This window comes from Lasioglossum baleicum, unplaced genomic scaffold, assembly GCF_051020765.1.
Source record: "Lasioglossum baleicum unplaced genomic scaffold, iyLasBale1 scaffold0151, whole genome shotgun sequence".
NCBI classification, from domain to species: Eukaryota; Metazoa; Arthropoda; class Insecta; order Hymenoptera; family Halictidae; genus Lasioglossum; species Lasioglossum baleicum.
In genome coordinates this window covers 256,035-274,806 of record NW_027469211.1, presented here as the reverse complement: position 1 = coordinate 274,806, position 18,772 = coordinate 256,035, and the positions used below count along the sequence as shown (strand labels likewise).

The 18,772-nt window shown below is 35.0% G+C and overlaps 1 protein-coding gene and 1 non-coding gene across 2 annotated transcripts; both read right to left on the bottom strand.

Moving 5' to 3' along the window:
* Positions 1–4,423: 4,423 nt before the first annotated feature.
* Positions 4,424–16,794, bottom strand: LOC143220067 (uncharacterized). The gene is made up of 4 exons (XM_076445810.1): positions 16,720–16,794; positions 9,011–9,202; positions 4,939–5,126; positions 4,424–4,734 (listed from the first exon to the last, which is right to left on the bottom strand). The coding sequence occupies exons 1-4, from the start codon at positions 16,792–16,794 to the stop codon at positions 4,506–4,508; spliced, it is 684 nt and encodes a 227-aa protein (XP_076301925.1). The 3' UTR covers positions 4,424–4,505.
* LOC143220069 (U4 spliceosomal RNA) lies at positions 13,428–13,563 on the bottom strand. Its single transcript, XR_013011562.1, has one exon. It is a non-coding gene; the product is annotated as a U4 spliceosomal RNA (small nuclear RNA).
* Positions 16,795–18,772: the final 1,978 nt, after the last annotated feature.

The following is an 18,772-nucleotide window of genomic DNA, read 5'->3' as shown; positions in this document are numbered from 1 at the left end:
GTGGAGGATAAAGGAACAACTGTAAATAATGTATATTTTGATCATTTACAAAGGGGTGGTCTTTCGACTCCTACAGAAGATGTAATAAATGTTTTTACTCACATGTGTGCAATAATGGAGGCCATAATAAATGTTCCTAATTTGGAATCAGATTTTCTAATATCTGAAAATCATAAACATATTTTATGTAAATTAACATATATTAGTATACAATCAGATATATACCATTTAGCATTTTTAGATAGATGCATTTGTGGTAAAGATTATCACAGTATTTTGTTTAGATTATCATCAATTTTTTCAAATATTTTACTAAATGATTACGTTAAAACTATAAATAATAGTCAATTAGAAATGAATGCACATACCATTTCTAAACATCGTAAAATAAAAACTTTCACACACAATAGAACATAAATTTTCAATTATTTTTTTTTTAATTCAACTTTTTTTAAAGCATTAATTTTGATATATTTAACTTATTTTTTCTAATATGTGTTAGTTAATGCATCAACAGAGTTTTTTATTTGTCTTAGTTTATTTATTTTCTTTTTATATTTTTTTATTATTAATAAGAATTTTTATTAATGTTAGTGTATAGACACAGTAATACCCCTAGGGTGGTGAGGAAATTTACAACAATTATAAAATTATCCTTTATAAGACGATATTATAATAAATATAATATATTACCTGCACAACTTTTCTCTTCCGTAACGGTTTACCCAACCTTTTTGACGTATACACGCAGTCACTTAACCTCTTCGACTTCGTCACAATAATTTCGTCTATTTCAGGCTTCTATTGACTTATATATTCCTTCATTCATTTTCAAATGTTGCATTTTAGTTCAAAGATGATTTCCCATTGCTTCATGCTTCTATTTTCTTAAAACCACTGGAAATATTTCACATATTATGTATCACAACACTAAACTATTCCGAGAGTCCACAAAATGTATACCGCATTTATAAATACTAATATGCTTTAATATCACTTCTACTTACCATAGTTAGAATATTTACACATTGTTTAAACATAATCAACAACGAACTATGTATTTTAACATAACTTTCTATGAAAAAAGCGTTAATTATAATCCCAAGCACAAGACTCCCAGTATTGAAAATCGGACTCCCGATCTGTAAACAAAGCGGTGTTGCCACGTTGTTCAGCACGGCTAGTACTAGAGTAGGCTGTGATATGGTCTAAGATAAGCATATATGGTCTAAGGTGTTTACGTCCCTTTAGGTGGCGCTGCTTTCAATCGAGTTGATTGGACGAATTCCAACACCATGGTGTCGATGGCGTCCAATCAAATCAATTTAAAGCAGCACCATCTGAAGGGATCCTCTATACTTTCATCTATACTGCCGGCCACGCATACGTTAATCTAGGAACAGTCTTTCAAAATTGAAAGCTACAGGGTGATACATATGTAGGTGAGCTTTCAGTTTTGAAAGACTACTTCTGGATTTTCGTATGCGTGGTCGGCATCTCTGGTCTCCGCCCCCTACCGCCTAATCCTGACTAATTCTGATCGCATCAAATTAGAATTAGTTAGCATTAGGTGGTTGGGGGGGGCGGAGAGGGCCGGCCCGACCACGCGGTAACCCGTCAATATACATATTTAGATCATTTATAGGGATCAATGCTCAATATGTTAAAAATCAGAAAATAATTGTAGGTACGTTAGCTTTACAAGAAATATTTGTAAGGCATACCAGCCAAAATTTGAAAAATTTAGTTCTTGATGTATTAAGAGAATATAATCTTATCGCGAGAAATATTTATTCAATCACGACGGACAATGAGGGAAGAAGGAAATCATGATGATGTAGAAGGTTTTGCCGACGATTTTCAAGAAGAATTTTATTTAGAGGGTGAGAGAGAGAGAGAGAGAGCACTTATTTCCCTTAGAGGACAACGATTTTAATTTAATAGGGGTGCGGTGCGTTACACACACGTTGCAACTTGCAGTTCACGATGCTTTACAAAATTTTAATGTGCTTTAATGCAGAAAATTCGCGAGCTCGTGAGAAAAATCCGCATCCTACTATGACAATTTTTTTAAAAAATTTGAAACTATGATATTCGATATGAGATTGCCCCACAAGATGGAATTGAACATTCGATATGTTGAAAAGATGAACAGAATTAAGAGATTGTTGTTCAGAAATGAAAGATGTAACATTATCTGAAGGCGAATGGAATATTGTTCAGGAAATAATAATTGCTCTTGAACCCGCAAAACTAGCGAGAAAAACGATGCAATATAACCAGTTGTTAATGGGGGACTTGTACGTTATCTAGCTGCAGTGCAAATTAAATGTGGAGAAAATAAGTAATAGTTTTGCGACATTGGTATTAAATGCAATGATAAACCGTGAGCACGAACTCATAAATAATAAATGTCTACTGGCGTCTGTATATTTCGATCCAAGATATAAAGATTTATTGATTGAAAATTGAAAGTCCTATTGTAAATGATGATTCACCGCGTGACGAAATAGAACAATTGTTATATTATATAACATAGTTCCCCAAATTCGGTATTTAGTATTGTATCCGCATTAAATTTATTTTCACTAGGTCCCAGAATAAGCAGAGATGCAAATATTTTAGAGTTCTGGGACAAATATATTTTTCCGAACTGGGGACACTTGCCAAGATTGTACATGTAGTTCCAGCAACGCAAGTGTCCGCTGAAAGATTATTTTCAGGATTGAAATTTATATTAAATGATCAACGATCTAGATTAAATAATAACATTTTAGACGACATTATGGTCGTCCGAACAAATGCAATTTCATAGTTGCAAGTTTATGCGCGAGTGCATGGGTCGTGTATGTGTGTGCGCGCGCGCGCGCGTGTGTAAACACAGTATTGTAATTGTGGATTGTATGTGTATGTAATATTGAGATGCGTATTGTAACATTTGAAAGACTAGTAAAAGGGCAATCTATGTTTTCACTATCATTTAATAGTATGTGTGCGTACATTCAATATTGTAAGTGTGTATTGTACAATATGTGTATGTAATATTGTAATATTTTCACTATTATACAGGGTGTCCCGAATTTAAATAGCAAAACTTCAGGAGCGTGTAGACCGAAAAACTAAGACAAAAAGTCTTTTATTATTATTATTGTTATTATTATTATACTTTTAGAGATTTGCTCGTTTTTGCTTCGTTTTGGAGAAAATTGCAAAAAGAGAAACAAAACCAGTTCTCATTTTTGTACTTATTTATTAACATTTAAAAAAAAGCTTTTTTATTTGCTTTTTTTTTTAATTTTTAATTTTTTACAACAACTCGAGAGAGCAACTGACAACGAGATATTGAATTTTTGCGATTTTCTCCAAAACGAAACAAAAACGAGTAAATCTCTAAAAGACTTTTTGTCTTAGTTTTTCGGTCCCCTACACGCTTCCTGAAGTTTTGCCATTTAAATTCGGGACACCCTGTATAATAGTTATTGTACTTCAATAATTATATTTAATCATTAATTATTATTATTTTTTAATAAATAGTTATATATTAAATGTATTAGTTTCATTAAATTTGTGCATAATATCTAAATATACTACTGTCGTTTTAAATAAATATAAAATAATAATTTCCTTGCGAGTTTTCCACATTTAATCTTCGATATTTCAATCAATCTCCTGTCACATTTTTTTTTAAAGTATCTTTGCTTAAAAAATATATATGTGTACGATACCAAAATATCTTTAGATGTATTTAGATTATTTTATTTTAATCAAAACGATAAAAAACCAAAAATCAAGAAACATCCAAAACTAAATGAAAAAGGAAAATTGCAATACAAGAAGGATCTCTTTTTTTCATAAACATGCTTATTCGTATATCTCTGAAGTAAACTGTCTAGACTCTAGAGTATCTATCTGATCTTACTACAGTAAATGCTCCTTCGTTGTGAAAAGGCTTTTATGGGACTTTCACTAACTCATTTCTGGCATTTCTCTGATTAAAGTGATACCAAACACGATATAATTTGTCCTATATTTACTTTACATATGAAGCATAATTAATAATTTATCATACATTTAACACAAACTATACAAGCATATGTTTAAATAAACAACTTAACATCTTTTTGCAAATTAACGGAGTTACAGCCCGTAGGAGCACAGCGCGACGTATGTATCGTGTTTGGTATCATTTTAATCAGAGAAACGCCAGGAATAAGCTATTAAAAGTCCCATATAAACCGATTATGAAAATTAAGAAGTTTGAGAATTCGATTCACTCGAGTCAATGTTGTGGTGTTCACACCGATATACCCGAGCCGACATCGATCGTCGCCGCCCTGCGGAGCGACTCGGCCGACTCGGCGTTGACAGGCAGTGGAGTGGGTAGGCACGTCACAACGATCGCATAGACGATTCTTCACAACGAAGGAGCATTTACTGTAGCAACATAGTATGTAACCCGCTCCGACCGGCTTAATATCCGCCCCGAGCGAGTTAACCCGCTGTCTCTAGGCCCTAAGACCCGTTCTATCCGGGTTAGTCCGCGGTTCGCATCCCTGCTTTGATTTCTGTTTATCTGTATCCTTTCGTTTTTGTTTCAAGAGCGTGTATCGTCGCCAAATAGATGCTCGTGTTCTTTTCAAGACTTGTGCCAGGTCCGTGTATTTTCTTTTCTCATCGAGATTTTCGTTGCGTTCTAAATGATCTAGGATCATTTTATCCTCCTCTGGAAGGAACCTTAATTTACAAAAACATAAAATAAATATAACACATTGTGAAACTTATATTACTAATAAAGTTGTACAAGGTGTTCGACTACAGGTGGGAGAAAACTTAAAAAAGGGGTGGTTCTCCATGACAATATATAACGAAAATAAAGAATAAAAAATTGCAATTTTTTATTTTTCTCCAACCTGTAGTGAAACACCCTGTATATTTTACCTTCTATGCACACGGTCTGCAAACAAATTTCTAAATCTGTGGTACACACTGTATAACGTCCTGTGTGGAAGTCCGTCTGCTAAGAACTGTACAAATTTGCGTCTCTCTCTTTTACTGCGTATATTTGTTTTATTTCCTACTCGTAAGAGTAGAAATGGTTTCGTTTGCTCAGGATGCCAGTTGTGCATCTATGTAGAGACAATAAAGATTTTTAGATCAATCATAAAAGAATTTTGCTTGACATTTTATTATAAAAATATATGGTAATTATTGCGAAAGGGTCTGCGTACTCCGATTTTGATGAAATTTAAATATGTTATAGATTTCGACATTTTGAACAACTTTTTCCTTTTCCAATATACGGGGTCGCTTTTAGTTTTCGAGATATTTGCAAAAAACTATTACAAATACTGTAGTGAATTTTTCGTATTCCTGCACGCTCCGTGGTAACGTAAGCCTGTCCCGGCGCGGCGTTTTTTTACATTTTGACGCTGTAGAGATGAGAGAGAAAACAGGGTGTCACTCTGGTCATACATATATAGAGTGAGCTTTCAATTTTGAAAGACTACTTCTGGATTTTCGTATGCATGGTCGGGCCTTACTTACACAAGTAAGTAAACGCTAACGTCTTAGTACGACAGTAATGGTGTTTTAGAGTTATTTAAATCGAAATATATCGTGTACTACTAACTTTTCGACATACATAGGTTAGTACCTTTTTATAACGGATGTCCTGCATCGATTGATGTATTAAGAAATACCTCATTCCGTTTAAAAAAATATCGATGACCTTGAAATCTTGTAAAAAAATGACCTTGAGAAAAAATTTTTACCATCATCAAATTCGCCCCTAAAAACAGTACAACTTTGTTCTGTGGAGATTTTTTGTACGACTAATAACAACCGAGATATTTTGGATGTTCCCATTTAAATGCCCCACCCTGTATGTATGACCACTGTTTTCTGAGTGAGACCCTGTTTTCTCTCTCATCTCCACAGCGTCAAAATGTAAACAAACGCCGCACCGGGACAAGCTTACGTTGCCACGGAGCGTGCAGGAATACGAAAAATTCAATACAGTATTACGATAATTTTTTGCAAATATCTCGAAAACTAAAAGCGACCCCCCTATATTGGAAAAGGAAAAAGTTGTTCAAAATGTGTTGCTGCATAACATATCAAAATTTCATCAAAATCGGTGTACGCAGACCCTTTCGCAATAATTACCAAATATATATACAGGGTGTCCCAAAATTCCTGCACTTCCCGGGAATGGGTGCTTCCTGAGGCCATTTAAAGCAGTTTCCTTTGCAAAAATGAGCATAAATCCTTCTTCTTAGATCCTTCTGATAGAAGGACAGACAACGTTTTCAAACGGTTACACATCGACTCTGCGTACCAATCTGCAGGAAAAACTAAACATGTGAATGCCATCAATTCTAGTCTCACAGCGGTCCATCTCGTATCCTGTTTTTCGTCTAACCATCCCGTCGTTTTCCTAAACCTGCTACAGCGTGCATTTCGAATTTCGACACGCATAATGCCCTTCCTAAATTCTTCAGAAAAATCTTGCGGAAAATCAGTATCGTTCGACCCGCGGTACAGAGAACATCTTCAAAGTCTTGTCAATTCAAAGCTAACGGTTGCTATTAACTGTGGTTTTGATAGTGATATTTAAACTAATCACTAGACTGCGGATCTTTATGCAAAATTAATGTTGGCTGCCGCTATTACAAGGGACAGGAGCCAGACAGATATTTGATTCTCACTGTGATCATTTTAAGAAGTTGAAAATAATACTATGGTGTTTTTAAATTATTTTAATCCCTCTACTGTCTTAAAATGCATATACTCATTTCTGCTACAAATGCATGAAATCCGCAGTCTAGTGATTGCATTACCTGATTGTTGTGATTTGTGCAGCAGTACAAGGGATGTGGCAATTATTATTAGTGCATAACTATGTGTTGACAAATGTGAACAGTGATTGTGAGTGTGGAGAAATTTCAAGGCTTCTGTGTGAAATAAACATACGAATTTTTTATCGATTCGAAAGTGAAAGTTAAATTTTGGATCGTCGACTTGACCGCGCATCCCTTAGGCCTTCTACCACCGGCAGTGCAGTTCGTCGACCTGGCCGTACGTCCCTTAGCTATCGGTACTGCCGTATACCTGAAGATATCTGTGCAGTTCGTCACCCAGTGACTCAGTGACACACATTTCGAAGCAGCAAATGCATTCATGGCTGAACAAGTGAGTTTTTAATTCAATCAGTATCTATACTTCTTCTCCCGTTCGGGCAAAATTGCCGATGATGTGGGTCCTCACCGATTCCTATGATCTTGAAATATGTTATAAAACTCGACGTTTTAAATATCTTTTTCCTTTGAAATAGTTGGTGGTCGACTTTTTTTGGAGATATTATTAGCAAGAGGTGTCCGCTATCATGAACACCCATATGAATTTACAAGTAACGTTTTTCACGATTATCTCGTAAACTAAACCTGACCGTCAGAAAGTCTAAAGAGAAATATTGTTCAGAATAATGGTCTTGACAACATATCCAAAGCTCATCGAAATTGGAGAGGATTCACATCATCGAGAAATTCAAAATCAAAGAACTTTCGATAGAAATGAGGTAGAGCGATGAAATTTCTTTAAAATTAAAGCTGAAACTTGGCAGAATATGGAGAAAATAGGTAGATTATGGTACGAACGTTTTTTAACCTTGAGAATATTCGTTAAAGTTTCACAATTTCAAGAAAATGTGGTTTCTCCGTTACCACGCCCGAAAAATTGTTTTTAAACATGCTATATATCATTTCCCGAAGATTTTTGCACGCCGAATTAAAACCTGGTCTCAAAATTTGTCTACGACCTCAGGATTTTGCAAGAAATCGATTTTTGTGAACAGAACTAACTAATCATTTTTTTGTTGAAATGATTTGATAACCCACTAGTTTGAAGGTATATTGTATTCTCATATATAAAACACAATAAAATTAAACATAATGAAGTATTTTAACGTTTATTTGACGTATATCACTTGACGAACGATCACCCGACGTATCGCTGCGATTGTCGCTGGCACTCCTTGTAGGCTGTGTGACCTTAATGTAATTTAAATTAGACATCTGTTTCCCATGATTATATTTTCATTTACACAGGAAGTAAGGTAAGTATTTAATCTTTTTAACTTATTTCTCTACCTTATTCTTATTTTTATCACCAGAAGGTAAAGAATTCGTTGATGAGAAGTAAGTTAAAAAGATTAAATACTTACCTTACTTCCTGTGTAAATGAAAATATAATCATGGGAAATAGATGTCTAATTTAAATTACATTACAATCAGACAGCCTACAAGGAGTGCCAGCGACAATCGCAGCGATACGTCGGGTGATCGTTCGTCAAGTGATATACGTCAAATAAACGTTAAAATACTTCATTATGTTTAATTTTATTGGGTTTTATATATGAGAATACAATATACCTTCAAACTAGTGGGTTATCAAATCATTTCAACGAAAAAATGATCACGTTAGTTCTGTTCACAAAAATCGATTTCTTGCAAAATCCTGAGGTCGTAGACAAATTTTGAGACCAGATTTTAATTCAGCGTGAAAAAATTTTCGGGAAATGATATATAGCATGTTTAAAAAAAAATTTTCGGGCGTGGTAACGGAGAAACCACATTTTCTTGAAATTGTGAAACTTTAACGAATATTCTCAAGGTTAAAAAACGTTCGTACCATAATCTACCTATTTTCTCCATATTCTGCCAAGCTTCAGCTTTAATTTTAAAAAAATTTCATCGCTCTACCTCATTTCTATCGAAACTTCTTTGATGTTGAATCGAGTTTGGTCGAAAGTTCCCACTATGCGACGTACCACCGACGCTCGCCTGCCGGTGCTCTGATTGATCAGTGTTTTTCGTTAATAACTCCTAAACAAAGCCGCATCGGCCATTTTTGCTAACGAAAATGTCGCTTCAAATGACGTTAGGAACCTCTCATTTCCGGTTGTTGAAGGAATTTTGGGACACCCTGTATATAATGGTGTCAAATGACAAACCTCGCAGAATAAGTTCCAATTCTGTTTGATTATTTTATCCTCCGAAGAATCGAAATACCCCTTATGGATACTCGCGTATTCTTCGAACTCGTCCATCTCTTCTTCGGTTGGAGGACGAGATCCTGCGCGTGGCTCCACCCTGTGTTGGGGCAATATTGGGTTGCACAACTTAATTTTTAGGTTTCGCAAGACCTGTAATGATAAAAAGAGCTTGCAATTCTTCGAATCCAAAAGCTTTCACTTGTGCTTTACAGTAAACTATTAATATAGAAATTTATACCGACATACTACAGAGACATCTCAAAGATATCTGAAAGACGCCTGCCGCAAGATATAAATACGTCTAAAAGACGTCTGTAAAGTCATTTTCCCTTCTTTTTCTTGTCTTTTACACGTCCTTTTACGTCTTTTATACGTCTTACAATTAGTTACAAAACTGTGCAACTTAAAGACGACATTCAAAACAATTTTTGTCGTCTTAAAGACGCCTTTTACAGACGTCTAAAAAGTCGCCTAAAAGACGTACGTTTAAGAAATCTATTAGGCATTTTTTGGGCATCTTTAGGTGTCGTTTTAGGGGCCTTTTAGGCTTCTTTTATGCATCTTTTACACGTCTTTGTTGGGGTCTTTCAGGCATCTTTTAAACGTCTTTTTACGCATCTTTCCAGCATCTTTTAAATGTCTTATTCAGACGCCTAAAATTTTCAAATATAAGAAAAAGTTATAAATAAATTAGAATCTATATACAGGGTGTTTAGCTACAGGTGGGAGAAAATTTAAGGGGTGGTACTCGACGATAATATAAGACAAAAATTAAGAATAAAAAATTGCGATTTCGGCTTCGTTATTTAGTTATTAACAATTAAAAATCCGCCTAAAATGCTGCAACACTTCTAACAAAAGTGTACGTTGCGTACGTCACACAGGCGCGCGACAGTCCCGTATCAAGTGACAAACGCATGCATACCTTGGTTCTCATTTGGGGCCCCAGCGAGGTGAAAATGTTTAAAAAATCGTTGGACGACATTGAACCTACCTACTCGTTAAAATCCACAAGGACATTTCTAATATCCGCCCTATGGAATTATCGAGTAGAAGAGGTCAATGCCCTTTCACTTTTAAATTCTTCTCGCACATATCCACAAATCCTTATCCTGCACTATAATTGTTCATAACACCGTTCTTAGTATACTGGAATAAACGTTCTAGCACAATTTACAATATCATACACACGCACTACGAGTTTACAGAGAGTACAAGTTTACTGAGGGGAATGAGGAGAATGTAAAGGACTGGTAATACTTTAATGTTGAAACACTGCACTTTATTGAACTTGATTTACGTCGCGAGACTCGCTCACAGACGGAACGGATATCTTGAGGTCGTGTGTGATTTCTGAGAACGGATATCTACGACGCGTGCAAGAAGAATCGTCCATACAAGCTATGTAGCATCTGTATGCACACTGACTCAAGACAGCTGGTGAGGTCGATGCCAGATCGATAAAACAAATGAAGATCTACAGCAAACTACCGCCCAAACATCGCGCGTTGCTATACCAATACATTGTCTATCCTGTTTTCACGAATTTCGTGATTCTTTCTCATTCTGTCTGTGACCGCGAAATATCTCATGTGTGTGCATTGACCACATCCACATCAGCTGTCTTGAATTAGTGTGCATACGGATGCTAGCTTGTACGAACGATTCTTCTCGCACGCGTCGAAGATTTCCGTTCGCAGAAATCGCATGACCTCAAAGATATCCGTTCCGTCTGTGAGCGAGTCTCGCGACGTAAATCAAGTTCAATAAAGTGCAGTGTTTCAACATTAAAGGATTACCAGTTCTTTATATTCTCCTGATTCCCCTCAGTAAACTTGTACTCTCTGTAAACTCGTAGTGCGTGTGTATGATATTGTAAATAGTGCTAGAGCGTTTACTCCAGTATATTAAGTACGGTGTTATGAACAATTATAGTGCAGGATAAGGATTTGTGGATATGTGTGAGAAGAATTTAAAAGTGAAAGGGCATTGACCTCTTCTACTCGATAATTCCATAGGGCGGATATTAGAAATGCCCTTGTGGATTTTAACGAGTAGGTAGGTTCAATGTCGTCCAACGATTTTTTAAACATTTTCACCTCGCTGGGGCCCCAAATGAGAACCAAGGTATGCATGCGTTTGTCACTTGATACGAGACTGTCGCGCGCCTGTGTGACGTACGCAACGTACACTTTTGTTAGAAGTATTGCAGCATTTTAGGCGGATTTTTAATTGTTTATAAATAAATAACTTCATTCTTATATTATCGTCGAGAACCACCCCTTAAATTTTCTCCCACCTGTAGCTAAACACCCTGTAGATATATACAATACATATACAGGCTGTCCCACCCGATTTCGACCTCTTGATTTTCTCGCTATTGTTACTCGTAGCAAAAAATGTTTCAGCAGACGCTTGAATGGTATCGCGTGGAGCATATTTTGATGTTATTAGTTTTTTCGTGAGTGGATGCGTAAAGGTTATTTAAAGGTCAACTTTGTTTTTTTAAATGGAATGAGGTATTTTTAACTTCCCGATTTTATAGGGAAGTTATTGTAATGACCCCGAAAATCGAAAATCGATTTTTTAGCAGATCATCACGTTTCATGGTCTCTTTGCAGTCATTTTAGACTATTTTCAGCAAAATGTTCGTATGTGTGTGTGTATGTGTGTGCGTATGTATGTCCGTGAGTATGGTATCAAATTTTTCGTTAACGTTTTCTGAAAAAGTAGCAAAGCGATCAGAATGATGAATGATGCAATCGATGTGCCCCGCTGTAACTTAGAGCTGATCAGATTTTGGTCCACTTTGGTCCAGTAGTTTTTTAGTTTTTTTCGAAAGAAGTTGATTCAACAATGCAATTTATACGAGAGAACAGAAATTTTTTCACCGAAGAAACAGACGTAATTACATAAAAAATTTTTTTATTTTTTTTGTACCTTATGCTAATGTCACCGCTTACAATAATCGAAAATTATCCCAATGCAACAGTGAGTTAATCATCTCTACTGCCGAGAATACATATTCAAAGAATATCGATGAAAGTACAAAAAAAAAAATTTATATTACCATCTTTAAAAAAACAATCAGTTCAAAACGAATTATTAACTGATATTAAATTGAAAATTAATATAAAATATACGATAATTATTAATGACATTGATGCTGAAGACGGATTAGTTAATGGAGCGCATGCAAAATATTAAAATTTATTATACTTTTCAAGAAAATACTAAAATTCCGTCTATATTGTGGTTAGATTTTCAATTGGCCAGAGTATGAGTGAAAGTAAGAACTCGTTATCGTGATTATACGAAAAATGCAAATATTGATCAAAATTTAACACCAATAATAAAAATATCGAATCAAGTAAATATGTCGAGTGAGGAAAAATATCAAATCACACGTAGTCAATTTCCAGTGGTTCCTGCTGAAGCGATTACGATTCATATAAGTCAGGGACAAACATACGAGAAAGTATGCACTGAGCAGAGTTTCAAAATTGAGCAGTTTATATATTTTGGGACAATTTAAATTAACAGTATCGAAGAAAACCAAGATCAATACTGCAAACCCGGATAATGAGGAGTTGTATCGTTTGCGAAAAACTAATTAAGACAATTTATTTTGCAACATTTGTATGCTATAACAAGGAACCAAGCGAGCAACGAGCCTACGATGTTGGTTTAATGTGACGCCATATAGCAAACATTTTGATAAGTAGAAAACTATTGAATTTCCCTGAAAACATATAATCTTATTAAAACGTACTAAAAATAATGATAATAATATACTGCAACTAACGAATCGGGAAGTTCTTTGTGTGGCTCTTGGAGAGTCACACACCAAATAAAAAACATTAATAGCTGCAGGCCCTACTAGTCATGTGTACCACTAACCCTCTCGCAAGAGCAGTCCTACCCGCGAGCAACAATAACCCTCTAGTTTTTATACATCAATCGATGCAGCTGGATTTTCGTTATAAAAAAGTAGTAACCTATGTATGTCGAAAAGCTAATAGTTCAGGAGATATTTCAATTTCAATAACTCTAAAATACCATTACTGTCGTACTAAGACGTTAGTGTTTAATTACTTGTGTAACGTCTTAGTACGACAGTAATGGTATTTTAGAGTTATTGAAATTGTAATATCTCCTGAACTATTAGCTTTTCGACATACATAGGTTAGTACTTTTTTATAACGAATGTCCAGCTGCATCGATTGATGTATAAAAAAATATCTCATTCCATTTAAAAAAACAAAGTTGAACTTTATATGACCTTTACGCGTCCTCTCACAAAAAAACTAATAACATCAAAATATGCTGCACTCGATACCATTCAAGCCTCTGCTGAAACATTTTTTGCTACGAGTAACAATAGCGAGAAAAAAAATTTGTTACATTATGTAACATAAATATTGTATGTATATTTGAATAAAGTTTTCAACTAGTAATAATCGCACCTCGGTAGAGCCTCATTGGTTACGATATCGCCACTGTGTAAAGCTTGTATATTTGAATATTAAAAACAGGTTGGATGTATATTTAATACTACATGAATATGTATACAATATTTTGTGCTACTAACCAGATAGCACAGGACGTCTTACAGGCGTCGTTTTCTCGTCATTTTTACGCCTTTACGTCTTACGTCTCTAAAAGACGCCCTTTATACGTCCACAACGGCATCTTTTTGAGACGTCGTTTTTAAGGTTGAAGGAAGGACCTTTTATACGTCTCATTTCTGCCGTAAAAACGACGTCTCCAAAATGACGCCTTTATGGATGTGTAAAAGCCGTCTCTTCGGAGAAGTCGTTTTTACGGCAAGAATGAGACGTACAAAAGAGGATTTTTCCCGGACTGAATTACTTGTAAATATAGAACTGTAAAATAAATCTTTATTTAATATTGAAAGTAAAATGTTTACTTTTAATTTACTTTGAATTCGTGTATGTCACTTAATCGACATACATTTATATTATAAGAACATTAATCAATTAATTAACGTTAACTAATTAACATTAATTAATTAACGCGTCAGCGTTAGTGGGAAGAGTGGGGGAAGCAAAGGCGGGCCTCACTGCGCAGCTGGACGAGGGGCGGAAGGGTAAGGGGCCTGGCGAGACTAGAATATGTGGTAACCCTGGTCCCGAGTTCGAATCCCTCCAACTGCATAAAAATTTCTGAATTGTAATAAGGTCTTTTCGAAGACCAATTCCCTCAAACAGTGCATGAAAGTAGTAACATATATACATATAGATTCTAATTTTTTTATAACTTTTTCTTACATTTGAAGATTTTATGCGTCTGAAAAAGACGTCTAAAAGATGCCGGAAAAATGCGTGAAAAGTCGCCTAAAAGATGCCCCGAAAGACGCGTAAAAGACGTTTAAAAGATGCCTGAAGGATCTCCAAAAAGATGTGTAAAAGATGTGCATAGATATTTCATAGATAGAATAATAAATATTTCCTAGTGAAAACTACATTGTCAATGTAAGTGACAAGTGAACCTATTTCTTAAGAATTGTAATTTAATAAATAATAAATGTTTCCAAACACATTGAGTAGGTATCTAATTACCTTTTTTTAGTGCCATTCTAACGTTAAGTAATTGCAACTACCCATTACAATTACTTGTAATTGCAACTACCAATTACAATTACTTTTGTAATTGCATTAAAATTACTTGGGAATTGCAGAAATAATATTACAATTATATGTAATTGTAATTGGTAACTGCAATTACTTTGGCTCAACCAGTAATTGTAATTGCGGACCACAATTACAATTACAGTGATTCGTCAAGCAAGTGCAATTACCAATTACATGTAATTGAAACGTAATGTAAAAAAAACCGCAAAAACGACGTCTACAAAAAGACGTCTTTATGGACGTATAAAGGGTGTCATTCAGAGACGTAAAGACGTAAAAAAGACGAGAAAGCGACGTCTGTAAGACGTAATATGCTATCTGGGACGTATCTATTGGGTTGGAACGAAAGTTAGTAGCGTTTGTAAATTAAAATTGAAAGCTAAAATTCAGATATTTATTCAGAGATTTATTCCATCCCATATTTTCCATTCTGTTCTATTAACTTTTGCCATTTTCGAGGTAACTTCTCGTGTTATTGAATAAACATATGAATAAATACCTTAATTTTATCTTCGATTCTTAATTTGAAAACGCTACGAACTTTCTTTCCAACTCAGTATATTACGATAATGAGATAGCAAAGTCCTGAGGCAGTTACAGTAGTGGACAAAAGTTTAAGGACGCTCTAAAAAAGACGATAATTATTTTGTTATTGTACTATACGATTTGCACTTTTGTTGGAAGCTAGATCAATGAGTTTACTACAGGATGTGAAAAGTAAATTTTTTCAAAGATTGCAATGAAAAAATACTAAAAGTTGAATTTTCAACTTTTTTATGGGTTCCTATATTGAAAATGTAAAAAATTCGTTTTGTCGATCTGTATCAATTTAACATATTCTGAAAAATTCGTCAAAATCGGTCGACGTTGCAATGAACTACATACAAACGTTTAAAGATGGTAAAAATTGCAGATTTCCACTATTTTCGGCCTCTAACTACAATAAATCTAAGGATTCTTAAATCTTTCAATGCCTGTTGTTCTTTTCCCGAACCAATCGATTTCGATGAAACTTTCACAGTGCATATAATTGACACAGACCTACAAAATGTATTTTTTAAATTTTCAACAATTCCGATTAATTGCATTTTGAAAAAATTTCGTTTCACATCCTGTAGTAAACTAATTGCTCTAGCTTTCTAAAAAAGATCAAATCATATAACACAATATTAAAATAATTTTAATTTTCTATTTTTATATTTTATATTTTTATTAATTTTCTCCTGGAGAAAAAGACTCCAGGACGTGTCCTACGAGTTACAAAATATACACGAATACACATGTTATACATTCATTTTTCAGAATCAAATTATACCAATTTTTTAAAATTCTGCGGGGTGCTCAAGGTACCCCTTTTTATCGAAAATTTTACTTAACTGAGGCTAAAATTGCCGCGCTTGCGCGTGAAATCTTGCACCAATATCTCTCCTCTAATTCTGTTCGGCCGAAAAACATACAATGTATGCAAGCATAAAAAAAACTAAATCAATATAACAGGGCAACCGTAAAATAACATGATAAAATCTCAGTTTTACATAAGTTAACATGAATAGAATCATCGAATAAAATATATTGTGATATTATTTCGAGGCAGAACCGAGTACTATCTCATGAGACACCCGGGTACGTAGCTTACCCAAGTATGTACATACCCGGGTATCTCATAAGTCACTGCTCTAATATCTGTGGTTGCCAGGAAGAACGCCGCATGTCACAATTTCAAAAAATTTCAGTTTATGCATTAATTGAGATTTATAGTATAGAGGATTTACGTCTTTATCAGAAAGAAAGTCATGAAAATAAATTCGAAAGGCTTTTTGCAAGAAAGACATAATCCAATTGAACCGATATCCTATGGCAAAAGATTAGTAACCAAAATCTTAAACAGCAATATCTCGAAAGTGAAATTATGTGACATGCGGCGTACTTCCTGACAACCACAGATATATGGTGCATAATGAAGGAATTCATTTTTAATTAAATAATATCAGTAAACAATTCTTGCAAAATTACCTGTGTATCTTCCTTAGATAATCTATTAGAATTGCGAATATTCTGCGCTTCTTTCGCCACGTTCTCGAAAGACATTTTGTCTACTGTACGTGATGGTCTTCAGATTCGTGACTAACTGAATGCAGATCCGTTCGACACGTGCGAGACCAGCGACTGATGGGTTTCTGTTTTTCGATCGAATTCTTTTCGATCCTCGCAAAACATAAACGCATCAGTGACTGGACTCGAACGCGCTGAGCGGGTCTGTATTCACTACTATGTATATGGTTCACGTGTATTGTAGTATACGTTCAAAACCGCGATCTCTAATAGAAATATCATACTGATATTATTACATTAAGATTATAACGTCGATATAATGCGTAAGATAAATACAAAACGACAAAAAAACTATTGGAAAAAATTTATTCTAAATAAATTTGTTGTAATTTTGTAATTAATAAACATATATAATAACACTCATAACAATAATATAAATATATATACGTAAAGATAGTTGTGCTCATGAATCTATTGTACATTACTGTAGTACATCATATAACTATCTTACTACATAATTTCTACCGTTAAAATACAGGTCCCGTTTTACCTTTTCTTTTCTCTGGTCACTTTATGACTCTCTCGGTGACGACTACTATTCTTTGCGTATTTTACCTTAAAATATTTTCTAAATATTTCAATATATCTTCTAAAAAAATTTCTACAAATTTATTAGGATATAGTCAGAAATTACAAAAAAAAGAATTAATCAATTAAAAAGAAGTAGATGCATGACGGGCGCGAACATACTATAAGCAGGTCCATAGTCGAACGGCTAACTTTTTTTTGTGTGTAACAGAGCGTTTATTGTGCCAATTAAAAAAAACACATATCTATACATATATAAATATACATACATGTATATACGAAGGAACAACAAACTTAAAGGCACAAAAAGTACAATTAATTGTACCTCGTAAACGGTTGGGAATAGAAGATGTTACAAGTAAAAGTTGAATAGTGTATCAGACGGTGCATAATATGCAACTAATTGTATGCACTTTTGTGCATCGGCGCATCAGAAAATTGCAACTGCGCTTTTTTTTAAATGGAATGTCCTATATTTTATAACATAGTTCGATGGAGTATCAAATTCTGAGTATAATAGTGTTGAACTTCATATGTCCTAAATCTAATAGTTTCCGAGATATTATCGAAACAATTTTCTTTCTTCTTTCGATAATATCTCGTTAACTATTAGGTTTAGCACATATGAGGTTCAATCATAGACATATAGAGATAGACTGCGCGGCCTGAACGAAGCGCTATGGACCCTGGCTAATGCTCTCTCTCTCACTCTTTGAACGGCTAACTTTTTTTTGTGTGTAACAGAGCGTTTATTGTGCCAATTAAAAAAAACACATATCTATACATATATAAATATACATACATGTATATACGAAGGAACAACAAACTTAAACGCACAAAAAGTACAATCAACTCGATTGAAAGCAGCGTCATCTGAAAGGACGCAAACTCATGGCAAAGTATAGAGGATCCCTTCAGATGGCGCTGCTTTAAATTGATTTGATTGGACGCCATCGACACCATGGTGTTCGAATTCGTCCAATCAACTCGATTGAAAGCAGCGCCACCTAAAGGGACGTAAACACCTTAGACCATATATACTTATAGACCCGGCATAGGTGCCGGGATTCAAATGCGCGCCGTCTCCAGATTCCGACTTTTCGTCTCATGCTTTCGAAACTTCGGTAACGTGAAAACCAGTGAAAACCGAAGGAACGCGTCAGCGTCGATCAGTCGAGCAGGTAGTCACACGGACAGAGTAGAGGTACGCTGGTGTGTGTAGCGCGCGTGCAATCGAGCAGGCACCAACACGGGCATACGCGGTCGACACGGATACGTCGGTACGTCAGGGAAGGGGAAACCAGCGACTCAGGGGAACGGCCCACAGTGGGGTATTTGGCCTGTCTAGCGCGCCAAAACTATTGCGACGTTATTAATAGTGTGAAGGTCATATTATTATATATCGTTGAATTCGTCTTAACACCAG

Bases quoted from the DNA above. Each gene is read 5' to 3' on its own strand.
- LOC143220067 (XM_076445810.1), bottom strand. From the start codon at position 16,794: ATGTCTTTCGAGAACGTGGCGAAAGAAGCGCAGAATATTCGCAATTCT. The intron at 9,203-16,719 runs GTAATTTTGCAA...TTATCATTACAG, and splicing joins TATCTAAGGAAGATACACAG to GTCTTGCGAAACCTAAAAAT. The intron at 4,735-4,938 runs GTAAAATATACA...TTGTAAATTAAG, and splicing joins GCAGACCGTGTGCATAGAAG to GTTCCTTCCAGAGGAGGATA.